The sequence below is a fragment of the Thamnophis elegans genome, chromosome 10 (assembly GCF_009769535.1).
Source record: "Thamnophis elegans isolate rThaEle1 chromosome 10, rThaEle1.pri, whole genome shotgun sequence".
Classification (NCBI taxonomy): domain Eukaryota; kingdom Metazoa; phylum Chordata; class Lepidosauria; order Squamata; family Colubridae; genus Thamnophis; species Thamnophis elegans.
In genome coordinates, this window is record NC_045550.1 from 71,651,756 (window position 1) to 71,673,684 (window position 21,929).

At 53.7% G+C, this 21,929-nt stretch overlaps 1 protein-coding gene across 8 annotated transcripts in view; it reads left to right on the forward strand.

Moving 5' to 3' along the window:
- Window positions 1–21,929, forward strand: part of DLG1 (discs large MAGUK scaffold protein 1) — a 50,752-nt gene that overhangs the window by 23,876 nt on the left and 4,947 nt on the right. For 2 of the 8 annotated variants that reach the window (XM_032224761.1, XM_032224762.1), the window contains exons 10-19: window positions 1,238–1,382; window positions 3,882–4,011; window positions 5,129–5,179; window positions 7,485–7,641; window positions 7,871–7,973; window positions 9,906–10,020; window positions 10,866–11,042; window positions 13,091–13,160; window positions 18,502–18,601; window positions 21,834–21,875. In XM_032224761.1, coding sequence (XP_032080652.1) covers window positions 1,238–1,382; window positions 3,882–4,011; window positions 5,129–5,179; window positions 7,485–7,641; window positions 7,871–7,973; window positions 9,906–10,020; window positions 10,866–11,042; window positions 13,091–13,160; window positions 18,502–18,601; window positions 21,834–21,875 — 1,090 coding nt within the window. Of the gene's footprint in view, window positions 1–1,237; window positions 1,383–3,881; window positions 4,012–5,128; window positions 5,180–7,484; window positions 7,642–7,870; window positions 7,974–9,905; window positions 10,021–10,865; window positions 11,043–13,090; window positions 13,161–18,501; window positions 18,602–18,977; window positions 19,012–21,833; window positions 21,876–21,929 lie in introns of all 8 variants that reach the window. The other 6 variants (XM_032224764.1, XM_032224765.1, XM_032224763.1 and 3 more) reach the window with 5 other exon arrangements.

The following is a 21,929-nucleotide window of genomic DNA, read 5'->3' on the forward strand; positions in this document are numbered from 1 at the left end:
TTTCTTTTCTTTTCTTTTCTTTCTTTTTTTTTGCCAGAATCCCGGTCTGTCCATCGATATTATTTATACTCTCAAGGTTCTTTGCCTTTTCCAAATTCTGATTTATATCTATTGGTTAATTAAATCTTCTTACCAGGTTTTTCATCCCGTTTCCTACATGCTCCTGCTCAGATACTTTGGCCAGAAGCCAGCTTTTTATGCAGCCATGTTGCCATGCTCCCTCCCCCAACGCCGATTCAGAGGGCAAATTGACCTATGAGGGACCTGTTGCACTCCCTCTGGGTCTGATGAGACGCTGCCCCTTCTTCATCCCCCTCCCCACAGGGAGGTTCTGATCCAAAAGGATTTCAGCACTGGTTTGTCAGACAGAGTTCATGTGACGCTCTTCAGAGCTCACACCTCCCACGTCTGTCCAGCTGAGGAACGTCAGGTCGAATCAAGCAAGCGATTTCGGTAGGCAGTTTCTCCTTTGCCTGATCCGTTGCTTTTGATGTGTAGACTCTTGAAATCCCTTCCTCTCTCATCTTGCTCTGGGAGAGGGAAAAGGGTCTAGGACAACTTGCCATGGCCAACTCGCCACTGGACAAAAGTTACAGTAATACTGAAGAAATGGTGGAATAGAATCTTTAAAGAAAGGATGCCAAGAGGGGCAAATGAAATGTGATTATCAAAAATGTAAATATTTTAAATTTTATTTTAAATAATTAAATTGAATTTGTGAATTGTCCCATGGCAAGTTATCCTGCAGAAAGTTGGCTGTAGCGAGTTGCCCGTGGCAAATTGACAAGATGACTGCGGGGAGTTGAAATTTCCTTTTCTAAATCATTCTCTTGGTCTCAATTATAAACCCACTTTTGATACCATTTCTATCTCATCAGATAAACTTATTCTACTGTTGACTTTACATCAGTAACACCTTTTGGGCACAGTCTGTTCATAGAAACAAACACCATTACTCAGCGAGGGTTGTGAAGCACTATGAAGTGGTATATAAGTCTAAGTTCTATTGCTATTACTGATGTTGTTGATATTGTCGCTGTGTCTGATTCCATTCTTCAAAAGACGCCTTCTGTATTTTTATTGTCATCATGTTTTGCATCAGTCACAGCAGCAGTCCGGAGACTTGCTGGGCGAGAGCCCAACTTCTGCCTGCGCCAGTGTGGTCCCTTGCCCGGTGATACAGAGGAGGTCTGTTTTCTTCCAGGGATAAGCTCCTTTTGCCTTTTCCCTCTTCCAGGTGAACAACGTTTGCTTAGAGGAAGTCACCCATGAAGAAGCAGTGGCTGCTTTAAAGAACACGTCTGACTTTGTCTATCTGAAACTGGCAAAGCCCAGCACCATGTTCATCAATGATGCTTATGTCCCTCCTGAGATCACTGGCTGTAAGTTTGAATTTGGGGTGGCTGGTTTTTTTGTTAGAAAAGAATTAACTAAAAGCATCTTTTCTCTCCTTGTCCTTTGTTGACATTTTGTTATGTGTGCCAACAATTTTCTGTTTTGAACGTTTTATTAGATTAAAGAACAAAGTACAAGAGGAAATAGGAGGACACAGTGGGGAGGAGGAGGGGAGAGAAAAAGCCTTGACTTCTGACTCCCTCTGTTGCAGTAGAATAAAGCATTAACATTGAACCCCTCAACCTTTTACTTTTCCGTAATAATATGAAGTAGCCACTGGGTGCCAACAATTTTCATGTAAGAATAAATGGCATTTTTATTTCTGTTGCCCCAGAGCCTGGCTAGCAAAACCATACATAATGTCGCTAAGGTACAGTAATAGGAGAGAAAAGAGGGGAAAGATCTTTGCACGGGTTCTTGAGCCAATGGATGGCAAACAGACGGAGAATGATTCTGGCCGTTTCTGCAAATCTCTGGGAAAATCTGCAGGTGCAGGAAGGGACGCTTAGGTGGGTGGAAGTGCACCTCTGCGAAGGGTGGGAGATGTCCTTGACTCTCAACATGGCATAATTAAGACTTTTGACCCAGAAATTTTCTGAGATTTAAATAATTTGTTTGTTTAACATAATTCAAAACCTTCCCCGTTCCTAACATCTTTGAGTGATCAATAATAGGGAATAGAAATTTCATAACAAAAATTAACGCGGAGGCCACATTCAGTTTAGGGCGAATGCATGGAAACAAGGGCTTTGGCTTGCAGAAGGCGTCTAGGACCAGGGCCAGCGAGGGGGGTGCACAAAGGCGACTCCTGGAGGGCCCTCTCTAAACATGAACAGCCCCCTCCCCCACTTCCGACAGGGGGATGGTCCCGCTTCTGTGCTGCGTGGGGTCTTCGAAGTCGCAATCGGAACTCAGAGCTGAAGTTAAGGGTCAGGAGTTGCGCCTGGATCCCTATTGGTGACCGCTACAGAATGGGCAGTTGTCGCTTACTGACCGCTCATATTTAGTAACCGTTTGAAGTTACAGCAGTGCTAAATAAGCAGATTTATGGCCAGTCCTTGGAGGTTGTGGTGTTGCAGCCTCCCTACAGTCACATCACAGACATTGGAGCACTTGGCAACCAGTGTGCACCTTCACAAGAGCCACAATCCTGACACCCCCACCCACCCCCGCGTGATTGCCGTGCGTGGCCTTCAAGCCACCTTCCGACGATCAAAGTCAATGAGGGGCCTGGCACGAAGTTGCAAGTCGCAGTCATGTGACATTGCGCTTAATGACCATGAGTAGTTCATTTAAAGACTGCCGCTGTAACTGCCGTCGTAAGTCGGGTGCTGTTGCATGGTTTTTCCATTTACAGCCACATTGCTTAATGAGAGTTGCCAGTTCCAGTCACAGTTGGAAAGTGAGGACTACCCGGAACTTTGAAATTGGTGGCGTTTCCGACTGATGAGATTGCGCCAGCTGTAATTCTGGGCTCCAAGGCAGCCCCACGTGAAGCTCATAACATTAGTTGCGTGGCGGTCGGGAGGGGAATTAACATTGCCAGGGCATCGTGGGTTGACCAGCTTCAGGTGTCTCCCACGGCGGACGTTCCCCTGGCTCAGCCTCCGCAGCTTCTCTGAAGCCATCTGAGTGCTGGACCCGGCTTCACTTTATCCTCCCTTGGCCAGAGTTTCATTCCTTGGTCGTCTGACAATTCAATTACTTCCCTTCCCTTCTTCTTCCTCTTCCATCCACGAGCTCCTTGAACCCATGGCCTGGTCCTCGGAGCATTGTCTGAAACACTTTCATCCTCTTCATGCTGCCCAGCACTTGTTAGCTTTCTCCTGTGGGCCTCTTTAAAAAGTGCTTCCCCCCTCCCCCTCCCATTTTGGGATTCTTCACATCTGCAGGTTCAGCTTCTCTTCCAAAGTTTCCCACTGCCAAACAAACGAAGACATGACTGTCCCGGGGAGGTGGCGGGCGGTTAGGGGGACTGAGTTGGCAGATAGGCTGTGTGTGGATGGAGTGACTGCCAGTCCCAGCAGAGTCTGTGCTTGGCGCTCTGAGGCAACCCAGCTCCCTGTTTGGGATCAGGCGGCCAATGCTGGGCTGCCTTCGTGGCTGCCTAAACGCGGGTGACGAAAGGATGAAGGGATGAGGGCAGCCGAGGGGCTGGGAAAGGGCACTCCTCTTCCATTCCTCCCAGGTCAGGTGGGAGCAGGTGGACCTGGGTGATATGCCCTGGCATTAAGGGGAACATGGCAGGTCAGAACTTACCTACCCAGGCACTTAGCAGTGGCTCCCCATTGGGTTGGGTTCATTCTTGCCTCCCCCACCCCAGTCAACTGGCCTGGAGGTTGAACTGCGGCTGAAAAGCTCCACTCTTTCCGTTCAGCATCTGCAGCTTGGGGGTGCTTGGCAGGTGAAGGGGCAGCTTCTGCCAATTGGCCCCAGGCAGCAGAGGGCACCTTCTTCTGACTGACCCCCCCCCTCCCCCTCCCCAGCTTACTCTCAGCCTGCAGAGAATCACGTCAGCCCGTCAAGTTACCTGGGCCAGCCTTTGCCACCACCAGCCTCCCCAGGGAGATACTCACCTGTTCCTAAGGCAACGCTGGGAGAAGACAAGATCACCAGGTAGGAAGCCTCTGCAGCCACTTCTGCAATAAGTCACCGGATGTGGCTGAACGCTTGGGGGGTGGGGGGTGGGGGGCAAGGGCAGGGTGGAGGTGGTGGTGGAAGGGAATAGCCGGCAGAGCAGGGCACCCCAAAGGGAAGGAGGTGCCTGGGTGAGGGAGGGTGTCTGCGGAGCCATTCACTGCCTAGAAGGAAGGCTCTTGTCAGGACGGCTGAAGCTTTGTAGGAATAGTCTTTCGGTGGAGGCAGACAGTCCTTGACTTATGACCATATGTTTCTGGAAGGGGGGCTTCCAGTACTTTCAGCTGTGTCGCAGAATGTGCACCCCCCCCCCAGGGCTGCGCTTCCAACGCTTGGCAACAGGGCTCACGTTTACGACTTGTCACAGTGTGGTGTGGTCCTGCATGATACTCAACACCCCCCCCCCCCCCCCCCAGGTTTCTGATGGTTTTTGCCAATTTCCAGAGAATGGATTCAGTTTTATGGCTATATGATTTGCTTAAAGGTTGTATGATGTGAATTAAAACTATGTGATTCATTTAATGACTGCCATAAATCACATCTGGTTAAGTGCCTTGACTTACGACTGTCACGATTTAACAACTGAAACAGAGGTGGCCATAGGTTGAGGACTACCCGTAATGAAGTGCTGTTCCTGTGGGGTTTTTGCTCTTCCTGGGGCCCTGGCGGTTCTTCCTTCTTCCTCTTGGCTGGACTGACCGTGAGGCCTCATTGCTAGAGGAAAGGCTCATGCCCAGAGGGGTGCAATGGCCAGTCGAGCGATGGACAGCGGGAGCATTTGTCTTCCAAGAAGGTTGGGTGCAGAAAGCCCCCCTTTGCCCCGCAGCCCCCGGCAGCTCTGGCGGGGGTTGGGCACTGGCCGACGAGGGCCTGGCTGCTTTCGAGGCCAGTGGTGGAAATGGGAAGGGGAAGCCAGGATCGGTTGATGGCCCGGATGGAAGCGCCAGGGGGGTCAGCAGCCAGGGTCCTGTTAGCATTGGGGTGGGGTGGGAGGTGTTGGGCCGCGAGACGCATGTCCTACCGAGACTTACAGCTCTGTCGCATTCCTCGCTGTTTTGTCCAGGAAAGTTGAACTTGAGATGTTTTTTTTTACAAGGTGCTTCCCTGGACAAAACAGTGAGGAATGCGACGGAGCTGCAAGTCTCGGGTAGGCCACGCGTCTCACGGCCCAACACCTCCCACCAAACACCTCCCTCCCGCCCAATGCTAACAAGATCCTGGCTGCCTCCCTTCCCCGCCATCTCTCTAGCGAGAGGGGTGGCAGGTGGGGTGCGGGAGAAGTGTGAGGCATGGAGCGAGACGTGGCTTCTCTTGCCGTCTCTTCTCCCCCCACCCTCGCCGGGCATGGCAGGCTTCCTCCGCAGCTTCCAAGCTGCAGGGCAAAAGGCTCACCCCTGGGGATGAATCACTGCAGAAACCAGCCCACGGCAGCCCAGGCCTCCGAAATCTCTCGCTCCCCAGATCGCCCACCTTGCAAAGAAAGTCCCACCTGACGCAAATGCCGCCTCTTCATCCTGGTGAAAGTACTCTTTGAAAGGATATTCTGAAGGTGGGGGGGGGTAGAGATTTCCTGCCCATTGGCATCTCCTCACAGGGCTCCTCCTGATGTCCCAGGTGGGGAAAAACATCCCATAAAGGAAGGCATGGAAATCCATACAACTGGGATGTCGGAAGAAGCCCTGTGAGAAATCTCCCCCCTCCCACCTTCAGGTAGTCCTGTGGGCTGGCCGGAGAGGGAGCGTCTTCAGTGAACTTCGATCTTTGTGTCTCTGCAGGCGGCAGCGTCTCCTTCCTCCTCCTCCTCCTCCTCCTCCTCCTCCTCCTCCTCCTCTCTGGCCTGATTCTCAAATATTTTCAAGCCAAGTAATGTCAAGAGAGGGGAGTATCTCCTCCCCCTCCCTCACCAAACTTTGCGTGTAGGCATGACATTTCACAAAGCTCCTTAATCCGCAGCTGCTGGCTCCCTCGCTTTGTGCTTTTCGTGCACATACCCGCCCTGCCTGGGGATGCCGTCTCCCCCTCCCAGGATTCCGTTTCCAAGGGAAGAAGAGCGCTGGGGCCGCACTGGACTCCCCCCCCCCCACCTGCCCTGCCTGGCTCCTCCCAGCCTCACCTTTGCTCCTGAAACCCTGGTGCCACTTCTCTGCCAGAGCTTGGTCTCTGGGAGACCCGGAAGGGGGGGACGGGGGGGCTGAGGGCAAGGCAACATTTTTTTTACCCTTATTTTGTCCCGATCCACGTGACTCCCTGGGCCACGTGGGTCGGGACGAAATAATGATAAAGCTGCTGCTACAGTAGCCTTCGGAAGGCCGGTGCGAGGCGCATGGGGAGCATCACTTGGCCTCCTGCTGCTTTTGTGTCCGCAATTGATGGCAAAAGCAGCCGCACTTGCTGGAGGCCGCAGCCTGAGCAGCCCCCGCAAATCAGCTGCTCTGTGAATGGCAGCCGGATCGGCCCGGCTCCTCCGACTAAGAAGCACCAAGGTGAGCAGGGAAGGGAAGGGCTTCCTCCTGTGCCGGCCACCCCTCCCTCCTTTTCCGGGGAAGGGGATACATTTACACCAGTCCCAGAAATCAGTCCTGGCCTCATTATCAGGACGTGTCGTTAAATTGACATTTGAAATTGGAGAACAAGAAGATAAACAATTTTATAATAAGACATGGGATTTATTTTAATCAATGGTTAGATAAAAAAACATGGAAACGAAAGATGCTAGAGAATGTTATCAATACAAGAATAACAGAATGATATTGAATATAACATCAAGATATATTATTATTGGATAGATTGAAGATGATGTAATGAATTGTTATAAATGATCCCAATATTTAGTGTAGCTCTTTGAAAGTGAAGGAATAAATAGTGATAGTCAAACAAATAAGGTACAATGGTAGTGGTGTATATAAACATATTGGATTTGATAAGATGTGATTTCATATAAATTGCAAGTGATGACTATGGAAAGGATGCACCAAAACCTTGTAACCAATTGACACTACACTGTATGTAATGAAAGATGGTTTTATGTTTTATGTCTTGTTTATCTATGTCTGCCTAAAAATAAAAAATAAATTAGAAAAAAGGGCACGTCCTATTTTCAGGGAAACACAGTATAACTTTTAAAGATACACATATCTGTGTATATATGTCCTGAGTTTTCTTCATAACTTTATCATGATAAGAAACAGTGTTAAGTCTCTGCAGAGAGAGAACTCGCTGATTAATTCTTTCCATTTGCATTTGATATATTTTTTGTTTAGTTTTCTTTTTCCTTTATCCATAGAAGTAGAAAGAAGAGTTTCTTGCTGAAATCTTTATTCATGTGCCTATTAAATCCTTAATTTGTTGATTAAAAACAAACACGTCTTGTGTGCCTTTGGCTCTTCTTATCCTGACAGCCACTGGGGCTGTCCATGCAGGAGGAGTGGCTGTAATTGGTTTCTCCTTTTAAGGGAGCCACGGAAGCTGGTGCTGCATCGGGGCTCCACAGGACTTGGCTTCAACATCGTGGGGGGAGAGGACGGGGAGGGGATTTTTGTCTCCTTCATCCTTGCCGGGGGGCCTGCAGACCTCAGTGGGGAGCTCAGGAAAGGAGACCGCATCATTTCGGTAAGACCCTGCAAAGGGGGGAAAACCAGTCGGGGCTCTTCTTGGCAGGGGACCCTGGACCGTGCGGGGCTCTGCCTGGCAAGGTGGGTGAGGGGGGGGGGATAAGACCTCTGTGACCCACCAGGAGGCAGCTTGGCCATCTGCAAGACGCCGGTTGGGTTCCAAGCTGGTTGATTTGGTGACATCCACGTTCTGATGTGAGCAACGGTTCCTTTGTGTTACTTTTCAGGTAAATGGCGTGGACCTCAAAGCAGCAACCCACGAAGAGGCAGCCGCTGCCTTGAAAAATGCCGGTCAGTCCGTCACTATCGTAGCCCAGTATCGTCCCGAAGGCAAGTGAATGACCAGATTAAACCCTCTCTTTCCCCCTTGGGAATCCACTGCTTTAAGACCTTGCAACGGCTGAGAAAGCCTTGGGGCCTCCTGCCGTCTTCATGGCGATGGAGTTTGCTTCCCAGGTGACTTTGTCAAGGGAAGGGGATTGATGCAAGGGGCCAGGACGGGGTCACACTCGGGCCGTGTTGTGTGTGTGTGTGGGGGGGGGGCTCTGAGGCAGGACCCTCTGGTTGGACCTGGGAGAGAGGCTCCCACTGGGCCACCCCACCCCCATTCCGATGGCTCTGACCCTCTTAGTCCTTGGCAGGCCTGGCTCACCCCCCCCCCCCCACCTGTGGGTCCAGATGCGCCTCTTCGTTATGCGCGGCCTCCACGTGTCGCCTTTTGCTTCCCTGTGTTCTTTTTCTTTCCCTCCTTTTAAAAAACCCCACCCAGAGACGCAAACTGTGGTTACTCGGTTTGCAACGTTTTAAAAACAAAACGCCTAATAACATATTCCGGCTTCGTTCCGGGATGCTCTTCAGAATGGGAAAATCTGGCTCTGTGGGAAACGACCCTGCATTGCCTCGTCTAGTCCTCAGTTAGTGACGAGTGAGTGGAGCCAGAATTTATGTCAATGAGCACTCTGGTTTTAAGGCCTGGTGTCATTTGACCACATCCGTTGTGAAGTGAGGGTCACAGGTCATTAAGCGAGTTCCTGATGGCTTGCAGGCAGGTAGGGCACGCGGCATGGCATGAGCATGGTGGGCCGGGGGTGGCTGCTCCTGATGCTGGGCAGGGGGGGGGGTGCAAGGGACTGACCAGACCAACTGGCCACCGTCCCTGCCAGCTTCCCCTTGGACTCTGCTGGTGGGAAGCTGGCCGGAGAAGTTGCAGATGGCTGTCATGTGACCAAAGGGCACTGCGACTGTCATAAGTGTGAACCAGTTGTACCCACATCACAATCGTGTGAGTGCGGGGTTTCTGGGGTGAGCGGAAATCCCAATATCACTTATAAATATCACTCATTCAGCACTGTCATAACTTGCATGCTAAACTGGTGGCCATTAAACAAGGACCCAAAATTCCTTGGCCGATGGGGTCTGCGGCATGTCCTTTCTGGTGGGGGGGGAGCACGGGGACAAGCCAGTCCCGTGGGGGGGGGGAGGGGAGGTGCTTCTTCAGGTAGCCTGGATCTCTCTCGTCCAAAGCCTCCACGGCTATAACCCACCCCTTGGGTTGCACCTGGAAGCAGACAAGACAGTTGGTTTTGGCCCTAACTTCGTTGCTCATTGAATCTGTTAATCTGCTGTTTACCTGCTTTTAACAATTTATGATTTTGTTTTCAAATTTTCTTACCTGAATGCTCACCAGAGCACGAGTGGGCTTCAGTCAAACAGATAGATAGATCAACCATGTTTCAGTCTGTCAAATATCTGGAGTAAATTTGTGTACCCTTGCACTATCACTCTGTGTGTGTTTGTGTGTCTGTCTGTCTGTCTGTCTGTGTGTGTCTGCATGAGTGACAGAGAGAAAATGTGGGGTTCCACTATCTTTTTGAAATCTTTGGGGTGGGGGGGGGGGAGAGAAGGATACGTGTTTTAAAGGAAAAGTCTAGGTGGGCGTAAGATTTGGGGCGCTCAAAACCCTGATATTCCGCAGCCCTGGCATTTGTGGAACTGACCTGAAGAGCCGAGGTGGCGCAGTGGTTAAATGCAGCACTGCAGGCTACTTCAACTGACTGCAGTTCTGCAGTTCGGCTGTTCAAATCTCACCGGCTCAGGGTTGACTCAGCCTTCCATCCTTCCGAGGTGGGTGAAATGAGGACCTGGATTGTTGGGGGTGATATGCTGACTCTGTAAACCACTTAGAGAGGGCTGAAAGCCCTAGGAAGCGGTATATAAGTCTAACTGCTATTGCTATTGACCTGGCATTTCCCTCTTCCTCAGAATATGGCCGTTTTGAAGCCAGAATACATGACTTGCGAGAGCAGATGATGAGCAGCAGCATGAGCTCGGGATCTGGCTCTCTGCGGACCAGCCAGAAGCGGTCCCTCTACGTCAGGTGAGGCTTCCGGGGCTGTTGAGGGCCCTGGCTCTGCTGCTGGCCCCTTTGTCTCTTCTTCGGGTCTCTTGAAGGATGGAACGATCTGCCGGAGCATCTGGGGAGGCTTTGGAGCCCGGCAGCCCCCACTAACTTGGTTTGGCAGGATAGGCCTGGATATTTGAGGCTCCCCGATACTCCTGTGTCTCTCCCTCCTGAATGTCACGAGGTCTGATCCAGTCATTCTGCTTGGCTTGGCCGTCTGCAGTCCCCCCCCCCAATAATATCAGCCCCCCTGCTTTTGTTCTTCTCCAGATGCTCTCATGTGGCTCTCCCCCCCCCTTGGTTCTCAAGACACGAGGGCCCTTCCCTCACCCGGCACTGCCCCCCCCCCCCCGGCTGCTCTGTTTCAGGATCTTCAGCCTCTGCCTTTCACTTAAGAGTTTCATCCACCTCGTCTCAGTGACACCCGTTAAGCCGTCTTTGCTTCCCTACGTTAAGATGCCTTCCTGTAGGTCTCTCACGCCCTGTGCCTTGGCCACGCTAAAAGTCTTGGCTCAGGCAGCTTGAGCAACTGGTACAGCTGTAGAAGCGAAGCAATATATTCGTACTGCAGGAAGAATGTGCGACTTTATCATTTTTCCGGGTGCTGAAATCGCCACTTAATGCAGCAGCCTCTCCCCCCCGGATGATGATGATGCGCTTCGTGGGGCTGCATCTCCGCTGCCCACCACTCTGTTTGCAGCCGTTACCTGGTTTTCTCCTGGGGCTGCAAAGGTCCTCCTCCTCCTCCTGGGGAATCTTTTTCCTTCCGATTCTGTCCCCTGGTCACCCGTTTCCTCTTCCCTTCTTCCCTTCGTCCGCAGAGCCCTCTTTGACTACGACAAGACGAAAGACAGTGGCCTCCCCAGCCAGGGGCTGAACTTCCGCTTCGGCAACATCCTCCACGTCATCAATGCCTCGGACGATGAATGGTGGCAGGCACGGCTGGTGATGCCGGGCGGGGAGAGTGACCAGGTTGGCGTCATTCCCAGCAAACGCAGGTAGCGGACTCGCACGGCGGCTCGAGGCCTGCCAGGAAAAAGGGGTGGTGGGGGAGAGGAGCCCCAAGTGGGATTGGCGGCTTTCTTTTCTTTTTAATAATTTTTTAAAATCAGATATTTTTATACCTATTGCCATCATCATTCCTCCATTTCCATTTGACTATAATTGTTTCAGCGTCCATCATAAAATGTACCAAGATTTAAAACCTGACCACATACTGGCATTTCTTTTGTTATTTCTAATATCCTCCAATAACAATCGGCCAGACTTGGTGGCAGCAGAGAAAGTCCAGGTGGCAGCTGGTGGCGCCAGCAGATGTGGCCAAATGACAGCAGCGTCAGGAAGGGGAAGCAAGAGAGTGTTACTACTACTGCTACTACTACTACTCTTATTACTGTTGAGGCCCTTCTCCCATGCAAAGGGACTCTGGGCACTTCACAGGTCATAAGTCCCGACGGAGCACTTGGGCGGGGGGCGGGGGTGCTGGGCGAGGGGCTCCAACAGACCCCAGGAAGGATAATCGGAGCTGTGGGTGAAGACGCTGAGACCCTGAGCAGGACCAAGCCCAGCTCCCAGGCCTCTGGCAGAGGAGCTGAGAGTGAGGAAGACACAGGCCGCCCAGAGGAAGGTCGGGGAAGGACTTTTTTGTAAATCAGCGCTCTGGTGAAGTCCCCCATTGGTTGCAAGGGGAGCCACAGCTTGACCGAAGGTTCCTGGGGTGCCCGGAAGATCAGTCGTTTAAGTCAGCCCATGCACAGAACCACAGCAGCCCTTGCGACGGTTCCCTTCACTGAGCCTCATGCACTTCACTAGGAAGCCAGGGTTTCTGTCCTTCGTTCTGTTTGGAGGAGCCAAGAAATAGCAGGATCCTCCCCCACAGGCCTTACCTGAGGCTCCAGGGAGGGCTGGAATCTGCAGGTGGAGTTGGGGAGGGGCTTGCAAAAGGCCTGGGGCTTCTTTTCCACCGGCCAACAATTTATATGGCTACCCTGCTTGTTCTCTTCTAATGGCTAACAACACAACCACAAACAGCACAAAAGTGTACTAAGGGCCACATGCCAGAACGCACTCAAAACATTTCTGAGTCAAATGGTTCAGGTCTGGCTCCTCTAACATCCCTGTCCCGGCAGCCCCTGGGGAAGAGTCGTGGCCTCTTTGAGTCATCCCCTCAAAGACACATTCAGCACAGCATGGACCCAGCCATGGGTGTCCCCTGAGGGGCTTGGACCAGCCAGGAGGGATATAGCAATATAGCAATATAGCAGTAGACTTATATACCGCTTCATAGGCCTTTCAGGCCTCTCTAAGCGGTTTACAGAGAGTCAGCATATTGCCCCCAACAATCTGGGTCCTCATTTTACCCACCTCGGAAGGATGGAAGGCTGAGTCAACCCTGAGCCAGTGAGATTTGAACCGCTGAACTGCTGATCTAGCAGTAGCCTGCAGTGCTGCATTTAACCACTGCGCCACCTTGGCGGGATGCTGGTGGCCAAGCTCCTGGTCCCAGGGATCCATGCAGGCGAACGGAGTGAACGCCCTTCCGCTAACCAAGCAAAGCCTTGTTTCCATGGGGTGTAGCGCTAAGGGCCCGCTCCCCTCCCAATTGGGCTCTGGAAGGGCCTGCCTGTCCTCCCTGGCCTGGATCTTGGGGGGTGGGGGGGATTTGAGACCCTTTCTGGATGGGCCACATTTCCCATTTGCCTCACCGTCTGTTGTGTATTGTGGTCCTTCTGCTGTGTTGTGTGCAGCCCGGAATCAGGCCAATGGGTGCATTTTGCCACTTTTATTGCACAAGGTGACGCTTCTGGCAGGTGGATTTGTCAAGTGCCGCTTGATTCTCCAAATATTTTCTGGCCCATTGGGCAAGTGCTGAAGGGGGGGGGGGACAAAGCTCTCTTCTGTGGGGGAAGCTCTGCCCACCTCCAGCCTGGATCCTCATCCTAGCAGCCAACCTTGTGGCCAGAGAGGCGCACGGCGGTTCTGCCCCAGGAAGGAGAGAATCAGAGCCGCCGACCCTCATGGGTTTTCTCCGGCATTTTCCTTGCAGGGTGGAGAAGAAGGAACGAGCTCGGTTAAAGACGGTGAAGTTTAATTCTAAAGCGAGAGGTGACAAAGGGGTGAGTGTGGGTCAATGGTTGCCGTTGCAGTGCTTGTCCACCACAGGGTCCCTGCTGGAGGGGCCAGGAGAGAAAGGGGGGGGGACACGATGCATTATGAATGTTTTGAGCAGTTTTTCCAACACTAAAAACCAAATGGAAATTTGAAAAAAATTAGAGCCCACCTAATCAGAGATTTGTTGAATGATAGAAGCCTTGAGGAATATCTAGATATTTGTTCTTGTTAAATTCTGATGGGGGACAGTTGGGGAAAGGGGGGGGGGGCTTCCGGTGTGAGGCTGCTTAAAATCCAAGTCTGTCACAGAGGTGGCTGTCCAACCTCCTCCTCTTCCTCCTCCTCCTCCTCTCCTCTCCCCCACCGTCTCTCTGGGCCACGGACGTACCTCTAATGTCCCCTCAGAACTTGCCTTCCTCAACCACCACAGTTGCTATGGGAAGCAGAAGGGGGGGCTGGGCCAGTTTGACAGTCTGGGTGGCCAGAAGGTTGCCCCGTTCCCTCATCCCCAGAGCGCCCAGCTCAAAGCCAGTGGGGGAGGCCGGTGCTCCTGACCACGGCTGAGCCTTCTGCCGGCATCGAGCGTTTGCGTGTCTCCTGGATATTCAGCCACGTGAGCTCCCTTGAACTGCTTACCTTGGCTCTTCCCTCGATGATGTAGGGCCCACCTGGGCCTCGTCTGCTCCCAGCCGCCACGCTCCCATCCCCAGGGACACCAGAGCTCTTCCACAGGCCATCTCGTGGCAGACCCGAGGGATGCGCTTTCGGGAGTCCCACCGCCGAGACCCTAACCCTAAAGCCAAGCCATTGGCTCCCCCGCATAGCATTAGGAGGAGCTTTCCGTTCTGAGGTTTCTGCAAGGGTCCCGGATGCTAAAGCTCGGGAGCTGAAGAAGACTCCCAGGGGAGGCCCTGGTTCCTTGCAGGCACATCTGAAGCCGCTTCTGGCCTCAAAAAGCACCTGCAGCTTTTTAATGCTGGCAGCAGTAGGTAGGCGTTACAGATGCACAAGCAGAAGCTCTCCTAAGGGGGAGAATAATGGGATGCCAGGGTGCAAAGGGGCCTTGCCTAATCTGATCCTCTTCCCAGAGCAGAAATCCACCCCCGCAGCGTCCCTGAGAGATGGTGGCCGCCCGAATCTGGTTGCCTGTACAAATCTGGTGAAGGAAAGTCTCCACCTCCCGACTAAACATTGCAGCTCTTATCCTTAGGAAACGTTTCCTGCTATTCAGAGAAAACTGACTGGTTTCTCTAGAATTTAAACCCAGAGTTTTTTGCCCCATCATTGGAATAACAACCATTCTGTTACTTCTCCTACATGGCCCGAGGGTTCAGGTTCAGCTCTAGCTCTGAAGTAGCTTCTTGAAAAAGCACCTTTTGGGACAACAGTGACCTGGGTGACGGAGACTTTCTACTACCGGTATATGACAACCTTCAGTTACTTAAAGCCATTGGGCTGGAAGGGACCTCAGAGGTCTTCTAGTTCATCCCCCTGTTCAAGTCAGGACACCTGATTCCATTCCGGACAAATGGATATCCAGTCTCTTCTTCAAAACCTCTGTGATGGAGCCCCCCCCCCCCAACTCCACAAGGTTCAGCTCTCCCATTGATTAGTTATTCTCACCGGCAGGAAATTTCTCCTTCGTTCCAGCTCGTTTCACCCCCTAATGAGCTTCCACCCATTGTTTCTTGTCTGGGACAGCCCCCCCACCCCACCCTCCCCCAAGTACTGGCTGTCATGTCACCCCCAACCCTCCTGGGCTTCCTTCAACTGGACATACTAGTTACCTCAGCCGTTCATTGTGCTGAAGTCCATCCAGATCCTTCTGAATCTTGAGTCTGTCTTCCAGAGTACCAGCCATTCAGCCCGGCTTGGTGTTGTCTAGAGATGAGTTCCCCTTCCATCCCTCATCTAGATCACTTATAAAAATGTTGAAGAGAAGGGGCCTAAGACCTTAAGGTAGCCCACTCCCTCCGTGCAGGGCCTTCTCATCCTCTGATCTCTTGTGGGCGCTCTCCCCTTTGTCAGCATCCTTTTAAAATGTGGTGTCCAAAACTGAACGCAAAGTCCTCGGTTTGGTCTAATTTTCAGGACAGTAAACGTAATTCTCTAAATAATTTCTCTCTAAATAAAGGGAAGGGGGGGCAGTTTCAGAAGACCAAATAAAACCTTTACGGCCTCTTGGAAACCATATCCAGGTTCTGTATAATCTAGGAATCCAGGCCTCTGTCTCTGTGGCTGCAGGTCAGCCCCCAGGGTTTAAGTCCCCCCGTCCTCCCTTTCTTGCCCCTTTGTGCCATCACTTTTCCAGCCCGGAATGCAACCGGCACTGGCTCCGTCTTTCTCTCCTGATACTTCCTGCTCTGGCCCAGTTATAAGGGCAATTGTTCTCCCATCTCCTATTAGGATATTTTGTCTCTGTGCCTTTTTGGGCCGAGTGATTCATGGTCAGCATTTGATTTCCTTTGGGAAACTGAGGATCCAGGAAGACGTAGGGGATGGGCAGCTGACTCAACCAATCGGCGGTAAAGGAGCCCAAAACCTCAGCTGAGCTGCACGGATCCCTGAGCCGTTTGGGCTTGGCTTGGTTCAGCCTCTTGGGAAGAAGGAATGTGCTGGCCTGGCCCTCCTGGTCATCCCCTCCCCCCAGTGGGGGTTCATGGCTTGTGATGGTACGGCCAGAGGGGGGATGAAGAAGAGCAAGTGGGTCCATAACGGTTTGCTCTCTGAATTCCCTCACGTCCATTCTCTTTCCCATTTGGGGAACCTCCCTCCCTCCCTCCCTCCTTTCTGCACTGAAGTGAAAAAGTAAACCCTGGAAGTGGAGTGTGGGGGCCCTGAGGCTCCCAGGAGGAGCTGCAGGCCCTGTGGTGGCCGGCAGCCCTGGGCATTGGGGGGCTAGCAGAGCTGTCTGGCTTACCTGCCCCTCCCCTTCAAGATTTGCTGACGGACCCAGCAGCCGCCCCCAGCAAATACTTGCGCAAGCAGACAAACCTGGGGAAATCCACGTCGGGTGGGGGGATAATTGCAGGACTGTTTATTTTTACTGATGGATTGATTGATTTGATTTCTGTAGCTGCCCACCTCAACAAGGGCGGGGGTGCATCAATTGTGCTGCACTAACCTCCCCATTTCCCCTCCCCACAACGTCTTGCCCTTCTCCGTGGCTAGAAGGAGCAGAACATCCTGAGGAGGCAACCCTCCGTCTGGCAAACCCGTTGTTTGCGGAACCCCTCGGAGTCCGGAGTAGTCACCTTCCTTGTAGGGAAGCATGAACCGCTGCCTGGTTGCCCTGCAGCCGAGCTGCCCGCGGCTCTTGTACCTTATCCTTGCACCAGGCCCATGCATGAGAACTGGAGGAGACCCTCAAGTACGCTTGCCATTGAGAGAGAACTGCCTGCCTGCCTGCCTGCCTTCTGCACCTCGCCTTGCTGTGGCTTTCCTGCGGGAGCATGGTTGCCTGTCCCCCCCCTCACCTGGCATCTTGCTGGAAACGCTGAGCATGCTTGCCGTTGCCGATGGCCGCTTAGTACCCCTGGCCCGTTTTGATCAGGAGTGCATGATGGACTGATCTTTGGGGAAAATAACCGGGCACAGCAGACAAGAGGGAAAAATTGATCTGTTCCTTGATTTGGTGGCGGTCGGGAGTTCCCTCTTCTGCAGCCACGTGATTCCATGCCAGCCACAGCTCGATGCTAGACGGGGTTGCTTCTTTGCTTGGCCAGTGTCACTTCTGCTAAGTAACACGCTTGGGTAGACTGGGCTGGTCAGCTCCGGCCGTTCCTTCCCATTGCCTTTCCTGCCCTGTCCCGCCAGAGCTTTTAACCCGCCTGCCCAAGACCAGCGAGCTCTCCTGCCCAAGGAAAGGAGGGGGGGGGGCTGAAAGCCTTGCGGCTGACGGCTTTCACAAGTCCACAGGCAAAGACTTCTAGGCATATTTTATTTCATTTTAATTTTGCCGACTTCTAATCGTTCTCCCTGCACCAAAGGAGGCTTTCTGTCCAGTTCATTTCTGTAAGTGGGGGAGGCAGGGCAACAGTGGGAGTTTTCATTCCACTCTGTCCCATATTCCATTTGGGGGGGGGGGTCATGAAAAGTTGCCCAAATTGGCGCAGGAGAGGGGGGGTTTCATTTACGCAAACCTTCCTGGACCTGCAATGGTGGGAGTTCCCCCCTCCCTCCCTCCCTCCTGGCTTTATGCAGGAGTTGTTCCGTAACCCTTTGGGGGGGCTCAGCTCCCCTCGGATACCAAATTCACCCATTTACGGGTTTCCACGGTTCAATAAGCGATTCCCTTTAGAGCTGACCCCCACCCCAAAGGGAAGGTCAAGGTTGAGCAGCTGAGCATATTTTAACTGACCAAGTCCAGCATGTTGGTGAAGATAGCCAGCACTCTTCCCCTGACTTAGCAAAAGCAATAGCAATAGTTAGACTTATATGCCGCTTCATGGGGCTTTCAGCCCTCTCTAAGCAGTTTACAGAGTCAGCATATCGCCCCCAACAGCAATCCGGGTCCTCATTTCACCCACCTCGGAAGGATGGAAGGCTGAGTCAACCTTTAAGCCGGTGAGATTTGAACAGCCGAACTGCAGAACTGCAGTCAGCTGAAGTGGCCTGCAGTTCTGCATTTAACCACTGCGCCACCTCGGCTCTCATGGGGCCCAGGAAGCTTTCAGCAGCCTTCCTGCTTAGTGTCCCCCCCCAACCCATAGTTGATGGCTGTGGGCCCCAGGGAAGGGTCCAGTACAGCTGGTTGGAATATTCCACTTGCTTTCCCCTCCCCACCTCAGTACCCAGATTGTTGGGGGTCTAACACAGACTTTCAGTTACTGGGATCCTCCGAAGAGTTGCAGCCAAGTCCAGCAGCTCTCCCTGGGCTCTTGCCCAGCCACTCCCGAGGGTCTCTGGGACCCGAGTCAGTTAGGCAGGTTCTCCGGAAACCCACAAGCTCTTCTGATTGAAAATGAGGGCTGGTTTCCTCCCCCTTTCTTTTATTTGCCTGGGGTTGGGGGGGAGGGTAGCCTTATTTCTTCTGAAATCCATGCTGCCTCTCTGGCCGAAAGCCCCAGGGCACCTGCTCTTAGAAGGGGGGGGGGGCATCGTAGGGACTGGCTTTATTTCTGGGCACAGAGCAGAGCCCCACCCCGTCCCCCCTCTCAGAGCCCCGCCTCCCCCTGTCCTCCCCCCCCCCCCATCCTGGGCAGAAGCAGGGGGTCTGCATGCTGGAGGGCAGAAGTCGGCCTCCCCCTGGAGCGGTGGCTGCTGGCTGGCTCTGGGCCTTCCTGACCTGCTGGACGTCCGACACCCACCCTTTCTTTGCCCCTGTTTCCTTCTCTTCTTCCTCAGCAGTCATTCAATGACAAGCGTAAAAAGAACCTCTTTTCCCGAAAATTCCCCTTCTACAAGAACAAGGAGCTGAGTGAGGCCGAGACCAGTGATGTTGACCGTAAGTAGGGCGGGTGGGGAGGCCGCGTGTGCCGTGCGGTGTGGCCTGGAAAAGGGTCCCAAGAACATCCATGAGGAGCCTAGCTGTGGGTCGCAGGGGGGCAGCAACTCTTCTTTCACGACTGATTGGGCAGGGGTGGGTGGGTTCCCTCACTGGACCCACTTTGAGACGGGGCTTCAGGGAAGTCCATTCTGCTGGCAGGGGAATGGCGCTTTTGAACACCATGGGTGGGGTGGGGGGGGGCGTAGGGGGCTGGCTCCCCAGGGATGCTGCTGGGACCGTCCTGGAGCAGCCTCCGGAGGATGTGCTACTGATGGATGTTTTCTCTGTGATTGTCTCCTCCTTGCTTGCCCTCACCCGGGGAACTACTCCACAGGAGATCCCTGGAGACATGGGATCAAAAGGCCTGAGTAAGTGACCCCTCTCCCCCCCCCCTCCTCAGCCCCAACTGCGTCTCCCTCCCGCCTCCCCTGCTGCAGGCTGACTTTCCCTCCTTTGGTTTGGGGCTGAGAGGAGTAGACGGCCGGGGGCTATGGGAGCCTTTGCACACTTAGGCTGTCATCGGAGGCTCAGAAGTGGGGGGGAGCTAAATACATTCTTAACAGGGACGTGCAGTCACTAGAGGCAAGGGAGGCGGAGCCTCACCACTCTCCTCAGGAAAAGAAAAGAAATTTAAATATTTTTTTTTAAACAATTAAAGCCAAGATAGTTGCTACCAGATTCCAGCTCACAGTGGCTTGGTGTCTGCTTAGGGTTAACCAAAGCAGGAGGCGAGAGAACTCGGGGCCTCTTTTCCATAAGGAATTTTTCGCCTTCTAAAAGTTAAGAAAGAGTTAAAAGGCAAAGAAGTTCAGATGCAAAAGAGGCACTAATTCTCCCGCCTCCTGATCTGCAAGCAGCCAATCGTGTCTTCTTGAGCACGCTTACGTTGGGCGGGGCGTGCTTCAGAGGAGAGAGGAGTGGGCGAGGAGGAGGAGGCTGCCTCTTTGCTGCAGACCTGGGCGCTTGGCGGCTCCCGCGATGCAAAGTGCCCCACCGTCCCCGATGCTGCCGCCCGCTGCCCCGGCCTGCTTGTCCAGGTTCCGCCGCTGGAAGTCCCGGATCGCCTCTGGGGGAAGGCTGAGTGAGAAGCGGAGCGAAGATTCTCCGCGGCCTCCCGGCGCCAGGAGGCCACGGAGAAGCTTCGCTCCGCTTCTCACTCAGCCTTCCCCCAGAGGCGATCCGGGACTTCCAGCGGCGGATCTTGGAGAAGCAGCGGCCGCAGGCCGGGTCAGCAGGTGGGCGGCGGGGCACTTTGTATTGTGGGAGCCGCCAAGTGCCTTTGCTGCAGACCCGGGCGCTTGGCGGCTCCCACGATGCAAATTCCCCCCCGCCCCCCCCGAGGCTGAACGCTGCCCTGCTTCGCAAAAGGATGCCCAGCTGAGCCTCACCAGGCATAACCCTCACCGCACGTCACTGATTCTTAAAGGTTTCTTCCCTGGCAGAGTTCAACGTCCTGATATCGAAGAACTCTGCGCTGTTGTTAGAGAAATGGCAGTGGTTGGATAAAGGCTGCCAGGCCAAGCCTCTTGGCCGCCCCCACCAGGACCCTGTCAAGGCCTTCCTGCCCCACAGACTGTTTCCCAGACCTGGGTAGGGGCCATCCTAAGCAGCCCCTCCTTTCCTTATCATGGGTGCTTAGCTCCCGGTTAAATCGGGCCCATCGTCCCCTTGGATCTTCTCTACAACATTCGCCATCGGGATCCTCTTCCCTCGCCCTGTGCCTCTGCCACGCTCTCCCCCTCCCCACCCAGCTCCCCACTTGGAGCAGCCCCTCTCCCTGAGGGGTGCAAGGCTGCTTGCCCACAGAGCACCAGGGGCCTCTTTTCAGGGGACCACGGTTGAAGCCAGCCTGCCTTTCCTCCAGGGTAATCCCTTGGACAGATAAAATCCCAGGAATAATGGGGAGGAGGGTCTGCCTGCAGCAGCCCCTCCTCCTCCTCCTGCATCCAAACAGGTGTGGTCAGCCTGACCCTCCTTTGTCCTGGCGCTTGGCCAGGCAGCTTCAGGCAGGAGGAGGGCTCTCCCTGGGGGGGGGAGGTGCGGGGGGGGCTTGGTGAAAAGGCTTGCAGGTGAGCCTCAGGCTCCTCCTCTTCCCCCCCACCCTTGACTGGGGAGGGGCTCAAAGGAGGCAGGCAAAGGGCCGTCCTGGGCGCTTCCTGAGGAGCCGTCTGGGTTCCTCTCCTCAAGCCAACTCTGGGCTTCCTTGCATGGCAGGCAGCTCAGCCAGCAGGCAGCCCTTTGCCCCGGAAGCTCCGTGCTCTTCCCTGCTCCTGTTGTTTCCCCTGCTGCTCCTCCCCTGCAGGTGACTCCGGGGGGGGGGGGGGGGGCTCTGTCTGGGCTGCTGTACAAAGCTTTCCTTTCTCTTTTCAGCCAACGCTGGACGGGTCCCAGTCAGAAATTAAAAGGTCATTTTAAAATGATAAAACACAACCAGCGGAAAGATTAAAACAGCAAAACCCTGGTGCCCATTCATATTATTAGCCTGCCCTCGTTCTCTCCCATTGCTTGGAGGAAAGAAAACCGGCCTGAAAGGCGCTTTTGCAGCCAGAGCGACCTGGGGCTGCCGTCTTCTGGGGATTCCCACCCTCGTCCCAGCCTCCTTATTCGCGGTGACGGTTGTGCTCCCCCCCCCCCCCGAAGGGACCCTATGAAGGGAGCCTCAGGCGGCTTCCCCATGAGAGCTCAGGCTCCCTCTTCTGCCCTTCCAGAAAGTGGACATGAAGACACAGGTGGCTCTCCCACCTGTCGGCCGGGCTTCTTGCAGGTGGAGCCCCCTCTGGGCCCCACAGCTGCTGCTTTGGGGTTGGGCGGCTGCTCCCCTTCATATCTACTCAGGTTCCGGTGAGGGACCTCTCTGAACCGGCCTCCTCCAGCTATGCCCTCCGCTGTTTTGTGGAAATGAATTTCGGAGGTCAGCGATGATGGGCTGAATGTGGCTCCTGGTCCCGATCCCTGAAAGGGGGCCGAGAGCCGCCCCCTTCTCTGGAAGTGTGTTGTGAACTGTGGGTTTCTCTTTCGGCTTTAGGAAGATGGTCCGTGGAGCGGGAGAACCATGAAGTGTGTCAAGAGATGCTTGTCAGACCCTTTCATGGCCCTGCGTAACCCATGGAGGAGGAGAGGTCCTTTCTGCCCCTGGGGGTCCTTGGGGTTCCTCGCATGGCTCCTAATTTTTGCTTTGTACCGTTTTCAGAGCACGTGACTTCCAACGCCAGCGACAGTGAAAGTAGTTACCGTAAGTGTCTCCAACTGTCTTCCTTCCAGCTGTTTTTTTCTGGGAACTTTCAGA